Source organism: Hippocampus comes, unplaced genomic scaffold (assembly GCF_001891065.2).
Source record: "Hippocampus comes isolate QL1 unplaced genomic scaffold, H_comes_QL1_v1.1 scaffold371, whole genome shotgun sequence".
NCBI classification, from domain to species: Eukaryota; Metazoa; Chordata; class Actinopteri; order Syngnathiformes; family Syngnathidae; genus Hippocampus; species Hippocampus comes.
This window is the reverse complement of record NW_017805065.1, coordinates 328,336-336,375: the sequence shown is the minus strand read 5'-3', so window position 1 is coordinate 336,375 and position 8,040 is coordinate 328,336. Positions and strand designations below refer to the sequence as shown.

At 48.6% G+C, this 8,040-nt stretch overlaps 1 protein-coding gene across 3 annotated transcripts; it reads left to right on the top strand.

Annotated features, from left to right (window-relative positions):
* Positions 1 to 945: 945 nt before the first annotated feature.
* On the top strand, positions 946 to 5,653 carry LOC109512647 (basement membrane-specific heparan sulfate proteoglycan core protein-like). 3 transcript variants are annotated; one of them, XM_019864528.1, is made up of 8 exons: positions 946 to 1,187; positions 2,372 to 2,737; positions 2,906 to 3,115; positions 3,192 to 3,542; positions 3,700 to 3,939; positions 4,132 to 4,398; positions 4,520 to 4,780; positions 5,544 to 5,653. In XM_019864528.1, exons 1-8 carry the CDS (start codon positions 1,136 to 1,138, stop codon positions 5,651 to 5,653), a joined length of 1,857 nt encoding a protein of 618 aa, XP_019720087.1. In that variant the 5' UTR covers positions 946 to 1,135. The 3 variants fall into 3 exon arrangements, with proteins under 3 accessions (XP_019720087.1, XP_019720088.1, XP_019720089.1); XM_019864529.1 differs by lacking the exon at positions 4,520 to 4,780; XM_019864530.1 differs by lacking the exon at positions 4,520 to 4,780 and having other exon boundaries at positions 5,502 to 5,576.
* Positions 5,654 to 8,040: the final 2,387 nt, after the last annotated feature.

Here is an 8,040-nt window from a genome sequence, read left to right as displayed (position 1 = left end):
GTAGCAGCTCCTTCGTAGCTTCTTCCAGCCCCAGCAATCTTTCTTCCGTCTCTGAAATCCTCGTTTCGACGTCATCTACTCTGTTGTCAGTCGTCTTAATTTCGTCCTTGATTTCGGTGAGTGTATCGGCGCTTTCATGACGAATTCCCTTAATTCTTGCAGGATCGTTGATAGGTTAGCTGTAGCCTCATTAGCCCGTAGCTCCCCGGGTTCGTGCCGGCCGTCGATGTCACTTGCGGCGAGATCCTCTCCGTCCGAGTGGCTAATTTCAATCAGTGAAACCCACTTTTTATTTGCTTTAGGCATTTCGTCAATGCCTTTAAATACAAATATAACTCGTCAAAATACTAATAAAGTACAGCGTTGCTCGAATTGATCGAGGAGCTCTGCAGACGTGCTTCTTACTCCATGACTGCCCAAACCGGAACCCCCTATGATGACCATTTTGACCTTAATCAAACACAACACACACACACATACTCACACACACCAGTCTTCTTGTTTTGTTTTATGGTTATTGTGTTTATATTTTTGATGGGAAAAAAAAAATTAAAAATAAAAAAAACTTTGTCCGACCTACCAACTATGCTGAAATTTCATGTTCCCGGAAACATACTATCTTTTTTGTTTGGCCGAAGGTGGGGGCATCGTGTTAAATATGGACTGGCCGCAAAATCTCGTTCTGGAGATTCGGGCGCCCTCTCGTGGTATAAGCTCAAACCAACAAGCAGGAATCTTCGCCATGGGTCGGAAAAGTCCCGAATCGGATTGAAATAACCCTTGAAATGAGACCATTGAAAATGAGCCAATATTAATTTGATATGATGATTCTTTTGATAGTGGCGCGGACACCCGCAGCGGCTCCTCTTGTTTTATATTGAAAGGGAAGAAATCCATACAGCACATTTGACAATAAAGTTGTATCCAACCCAATCCAATGTGAACATCAGGTCGTTTTTCGAACACATTTGAACTGCGAATGCCTTTGAAGCAGTGAGGTCTGGGTTCCTGTTGCGCAAAGTTGAAGTGTGAAAAAGATGAACGAGGAAGGCGGTCTGCGCTTGCTCAGCGGCGTCTCGTTTTCTCCATCTGGTTCACATCCACCCGCCGAGCCGGTGAAACGTGAGCAGCCAGTATGAGTTGGACCGCACGGGGAGGCTTTTTCATTTTGCTCTTCGGCGTACAAGGTACAACTCGGCGACGTCTCGCACATTTGGAATTTACTCAAGCGGTGGTGTGTCTTCGACTTTGGCTTTAGTTTTGCGCAACTTTCCGCAGGTGGTTTTGGAAGAGAGACCGCGTCTCTCTTCCAAAATCACCCGAAACATCCACCGGCGTTTTCATGAAGGTCGCTGACTTCCTGTCTACTGTCATATGAAAGAGAAGTTCAACGTTGACATTTCAGCCACAAGGTATTTGCGGTCTACCCAATAGGCAAAAGATCCAAAGCGTCTTTGCGCTTCGGGTATTCGGTCGAATGCCAAAGTAAATTCCGACAAAGGTTCTTGGCAGCCCAAGTGGGTATTTTATTTATCAATTTGGCAGAAAAGGTCTGCATTTGGCACCGGGATATTTGTCCCCTTTGGGTGACATTGTTCGGAGCCGTTCGCCATGTCATTCGGGGGTGCCTCAGGGATGCCTTGTCGTTCCCACCTCGTTCAGTCGCTGTCACCGAGTTCCTCGCTCCAAGTGTGGAGATTTCCGCCGACCGTTTCATTCTGAGGATTCGCGATGACTTGCCGCCGACGATCGCGGACCCGTTGTGGGCTGGGTTTCGCATTCCTGTTTCATTCGGACCTTGCGCTGCGCGGATCGAGTGTCGGGCCACGTTTTGGGTTCTTTGTCTGAGGTCAGCGATGTTCACTTCAGATACGGACTCCTTTTTTTTTTTTAAACCGTGTCCCTGAGGAAAAACACTCGGGTACCAAAAGGACTGTCTTGGATTCAAACAAGTCGCTTCTTGAGGCGACCCGATTGGTGAAATCGCACATCACAGATCGACTGATATCAGGAGCTGCCGCGCACGCTCCCCGACCTGACCCGAGATTCAAACTCGTCGCTATCGTCGACCGACTTCCTGCTGTTTCAAACATCCGTTCGCCGATTGCAATCAAGAGCTGAGCAGCCAGGGAGCCATATCACCATTTGATCCCGCTCGCTCAGCAAATGCGATTCACATTGCATCATCCTTCTTGTGGTCCGATGAACGGAGGCAACCGGACTCTCCCGAGGGCCGTCGTCATCGTCATATTTGCCAGTTACCTCCGATCAACCTTGACGGATGACCGCGACCTACACGGGCACGGGCATCTCTGTTCTGTTTCCTCCCACGGGAGTCCATTAACCACGCCAGTGATCTCGTGTGTTCCAGTGGTCCGGGCTCCGGAGGGCAGGTCCTGGGGAGGGACTTACCCTTGGAAGAAGGTTTGCGCCCTGACAGGAGCAACGGTGGACCTCCGCTGCTTCTTCACGTACCCGCCCACGATAAACGGCCAAGACGTGAGCGTTGAGAAGACCTTGTGGTTTACCAAAGAACGCGACCGTCAGCCTGAAGATCTGAGGTCGGACCCGCAGTACGCCGGTCGTCTGCACGGTGACTGTCACGGCAACTGGTGCACTTTGTCAATCGCCGAGCTGAGGGCGAGCGACTCGGGCGTGTACAAGTTCAGATTCGTGACAAACCGACTGAGTGGAGGAAGCTACACGGTCACGCCGGGAGTCAGTCTCACGGTCACCGGTACCGATTCTCATTGAAACCGGAGACGTTAAATGTTCCCCAGAGCGCATCTCGCCGTCATAACATACGCCGTCGTCGCGCCATATTGAATGTGGCGACGTCGACGCATTCCATTCTCAACTCGATGCGTCTCTAGACACGACCTCTGCTTCTTCCTCACAAATCCAGATCTCAGCGTCCAGTGGCATACACCCGATGAACAATCTCTGAGTTGCGTCAGCAAGTGCAGTCTGGGCTCTTCCACTTCATACATCTGGTACGAGAACGGAGAGGAAGTCCCCGATGAAAACTTCAAAGTATACACTCCGACATCCGGCTCGAAAAACAGCTACTCCTGTGCAATCAAAGGGCACCGGCAGCTTGCATCTCCTCCGATGTGTGAGTCGAGTCCGGCCGCGCCGACTTGTAGCACTTAGCTTCATGCTAATGCTTCAGTGCTGCTTCCATCTCTCAGGTGTGTCCCGCTCTTGCAACAAGGTGCATTACCACAAAGGGAGCATCTGCGCCCTCAAAGGCTCGTCCGTGGACCTCAACTGCACTTATAGCAGCTACGATGAGCTCAGGTCCAAATTCTGGTACCGACCGGATCACAAACACGTGTGGGCGGATGCCTCCGTCCCTCAGGACCTCCGGTTGGAAGAGCAGTACCACGCTCGCGTTGAGTTCCCTCCAGAATTTGACGGACATTCCACTCTGAGAATCCAGAACGTGACCGAGAGCGATTCCGCTGAGTATCGCTTCAAATTCACCGCGCGAGATTTTGAATGGACCAATAGTCTACCGGGAACCAATTTGACAGTCACAGGTACAGAACGCTGCAAAATCGTATTTCCAAACATGATCTTCATTCGTTCTCGATAGACGAAATACAACTGCGCGTACTTTGATCTGGTCTTTACGTTACGTCTCTCCAGACTTAAGCCCTACGCGGCATGCAAACGGTCTTCTTCTCTTGCCCGCAGCTGCGACGGTGCGGGTGAACGCCGTCAAAGTGGAGGATTCTCACACGGTCGCTCGGTTGTCGTGCCACACGGGCTGCAGACCGTCAGACGATTTGTCTTTCTGCTGGCGGCGGAATGGGGACCCGCTGGCTCGCTGCTCCCCTCTCCACGCCGCCAAACATCTGGAACTCATTTTAAATCCCGGAGACTACGTCACCTGCGACGTAGAAGGGCATCCGCTCAGTAGCTCTCCTCGCCTGTGTGAGTTTCCTGGATAAATTGACACTTTCGGGAGAGAGTGCACAACTCTCTTGGTCATTTGCCGCTCGGCGGAATTTTGAGGGCTCCATCGTCCGGGCCCCAGCGTGAACAATAAATCATGTGATTGGTTCCTGTGCTCGGCAAACCTGTGACATTTACCTTCTCGTCCACTCCCACCCCTCCCTCATCCAGATGCTCTGAGAGCCCCCTCGGTGTCGCTGAGCGACTCTGGTGACATCTTGGAGGGTGCTCCGCTGAATCTGAGCTGCATCAGTGACAGCAGTTTCGCTGAACACCGTTGGTACAAACAGATCAGACCCTCACGCCGCCAAATCATGACAAGTGGACCAGTGCTGGTCTTCAGATCCATCAAGTCTTCGGACTCCGCCGAGTATTTTTGCACTGTGGACAACGAGCTGGGGAAGAAGACGTCAGAACCTGTTGTGATTGACGTAAAATGTGAGTTCAGTGGTACCTTGACTTATGTAAGTGTTGTTTTTTGGGGGGATCTGTCCAAGACTGTACAAGTGAGCTTCAGACACAAGAATCTGTTTCAAATGAGCGACACTGTGCTCTTCAGATGCTCCAAGGTTCTCCTCCCTGCGGGTGAGTCCATCCAACGTCGCAGACGAGGGACAGTCGGTGAATCTGACTTGCAACAGTGACGCTAACCCGGCCGCTAGCTACATATTGTACAAAGACAACCACGTTGTGCTCCAGGGACCGGAAAGACATTACCGTCTCATCTCCATCCGCACACGGGATGCCGGAAGCTTCTACTGCAAGGCCCAGAATAAATATGGGCACGTCGACTCTTCACCGGTCTTTCTAGACGTCATGTGTGAGTACCAATGTCCACCCAAGTCAGTACCGAGTCCATTTTAAGGGCGAGGTGAGGCAAGTTTATTTGCATCGCGCATTTCGTGTCCAAGACAATTCAAAGAGCTTGACAGAAATCGTTCGAAGCATTCCAGAAAGAGAAAACAAAATCTTTAGAAGCGACAAATAATTGTGCCACAGCCGAGGAGCATGGAAACGAAACGCCGCTTCACTTTGTTTGGTTCTGGTTCTGGGAAGACACACAAGACCTGTCCCAGACAACTCCAGGACCAGCTGCAAGACTTTGAAATCTATTCTGCGATATGCAAATCAATGTGGAATTGTAGCGCCAGTCTCGAAGTCAAAATTTCAAACCATTTACGGAGCTAGGTTGACTCTGACCTGAAGCAGCCACGCTAACCCAACGGCAGAAACCCGACAGGATGTCGAATATATCCCAGCGTGTCTTGTCTCCATGTGCTGTTGCACTGTTTGTAAAATGCTGCTGAGACTGAAGTATTACAACATGGCCGCGCAGTTGATACTCATTAGCTCGTCAATGGGATTTCTCATGATGCATTAGCATTGAGCTAGCAGACCTTATGTGGTCAATTTAAATACACACTACCTTCAACACTGCTGGGTGCTGTTAAGTGAGTTAAATTGGATGGTTCGATCCAATTCACCTGTGAAGGTTGCTTCTGAAATTTTACACCAAAAAGCCTACATCCCGACCTTTTTAGGAGGCGTGCGTGTGACTTGACTGCCGCCTTTGCAATTTGTAGCAACATCAGCGACATTAAGAACCAACGTCATCAGGTTGAGTGTGACGCTTGTGCTCCTAATCCTGGTGATCCTACTGGCTCTCTGCATGAGGTACAAGCACAGATCTTGACTCTGGTCAGGCCCAGTTGGGCCGCGAGTTCGGCTCTCTCGGGCAGAGCGAGGTACTGCGCCTTTTGGAAGCGCCTCTGCAAAGCGGCGAGCTGATAGCTCGAATAGATGGTCCGGGGCTTGCGGATCTTTTTCGGTTTGCCATTCACCATGCGGACCTCGGGCTCTGGCTCCTCTTTGACTAGAAACGAAATCAAATGAAATAAATTGCTATTTAATCAAGCTAAGGCAAATCAAAGACATATCGTGCAAGACCATTTTAACACAAAATAATACATTGTGACATCGTCCATTGGCCCTTTTATCGGCACCACCGAACATGCATTTTATGCCTTGACAAAAGTACTTGACATATACACACACACACACACATATATATATATGTATATATATATATATATACTGTATACACACAACACACACACACACACACACACACAGATATACGGCGAGATAGCTAGCTGCGACACAAGCTAGATAGCTAGCGAGATAGCTGGCTAGATAGCAAGCTAGAACGCAAAGTAGCTAGCTAGCTGGGAAGCAAGCTAAATAGCTAGCTCAATAGCTGGCTAGATAGCAAGCTAGAAGGCAAGGTAGCTAGATAGCTGGGTCGTCAGCTAGATAGCTAGCTCAATAGCTGGCTAGATATCAAGCTAGAAAGCAAGGTAGCTAGATAGCCAGCTAGATGAATACGGTATGACCGAGCTGCTGCGTTTTCTGATCTTTTCATGTCTCATTGCAGCGCCCCCATGGGGACTATGAGAACATCTATGCTTCGGTGCCGACACACAAACATCAACAAGAGGACACTCTGTGAACAACATTGCAGAAGAAAAACTTGCCAACAACGGGTGGACTCGTTTGAATGCATTTGAACAGGAATGCGTTTCCAGAGCACTTTGAGCTCTTTTGTTGCATGAAACATGCTCTTTAAAAAAACTGGATTCATTGATTGATTGAATTCAAACTGTCCCATACAGCAATGACAAAATTGAAGTACAAAAAAATACAATCAATTTGGAAGTCCAATGCCAAGACGGAGTTGTGGTCATCTAAGTACCTTTTTTTTCCCCATCAATGCCAAATATATTAAAAAAATTATTTTCACGCTTGTGCTTTTTTTGTTATTTTAACTCGCTAAGTTTTATTTGAATCTTTTCATTCATCTTGCTGTTATTTGGGGATCTCGTGTTCATTTTGATTTGTTAGATCAGTCTGGTTTTTAATCCTCATTTTTCTTTTTTTCTTTTTTTTTTTTTTTTTACATTTTGGATTTACCATCCACCGTAACCTGTATCAATGATGCTTGTACAAATAAACTTGCCTTGCCTACCAAAGGTCATCAATGAAAAGGTCTACTTTGAGTCCCAGAGTCAATCTGAGGGTTTAGTTTCGGTACAAAAATCTAGTGTGGATGTCCAGCAAAAGGCCCCAAGTCAATAAGAAGGTCCAGTAGGCATCGTAAAGTCAATACGGAGGCCTAGTTCAGAGACCAAAATCAATGTGGAGGTCCAGTGTCAGAAAGGAAGTCTAGGCTAAGTCACAAAGCTGACATGGTGGTCCACCAGTGGTGTAACTAAATCAATATGGAGACCCAAAGTCAAAACGGAAGTCCAATATTGGTATGAAAGTCAACTCCGAGGTCCAGAATCCGAAAACTTGGACATTCAGTTCAGGTACACGATGGGGAAATGGAGGTCCACGAGGGCACCATGTGGTTTGTCTTTCAAGTTCTTCTGGCAGCTCAAAGTCTCCGACGTGCCAACTGTTCCCGCCGGCCTTCCTTAACAAGATTTGTGGCTACAAAGCGCCCCGCGCACAATACCCCCGGTGACACGCGGACATGCTGTCATGTTCCCACTGAGGCGAGTGGAGTGATAAAGCAAGACCAAGAGCGAGAGGAGCCATCAGGTGCCATCTGGCGACATAATCCCGCCCAGGTGGTCCCCGTCGCCTCGAATTAGACTCGGGGAATCTTGACCTCATGCCCAGATGACGTTTAATCAGTCGCCTACCCACCGGTTCTCTGAACCTCCTCAACCTGTTAGCCTCTCTCTTCTTGGTGCCTCTGCCAGTGCTGAGGGAAAGATTTTGCTTTTGACTCATGACCCTCAAGTGCATTCCAGAGCAACCATCGATTGGTACGATAATAATCAGCCAGTCGGAAGACTGAAGAAAATCATCGATGGAAACGAGACATTTATTTGCAGGATTATGTTTACATTGTTTAGCAGGAGGAGGGACTCCTGTTCAAAAAACAGAGCAGATGTTCCAAGACGGGTACTTCATACTAATTTGCAGAATTGCTATCATCAGAAATTGTGTAATTGGTTTACCATCCTGGCCTTCTCAGAGGATGGAGCACTAGCCACAAAGGGACATGGCTAG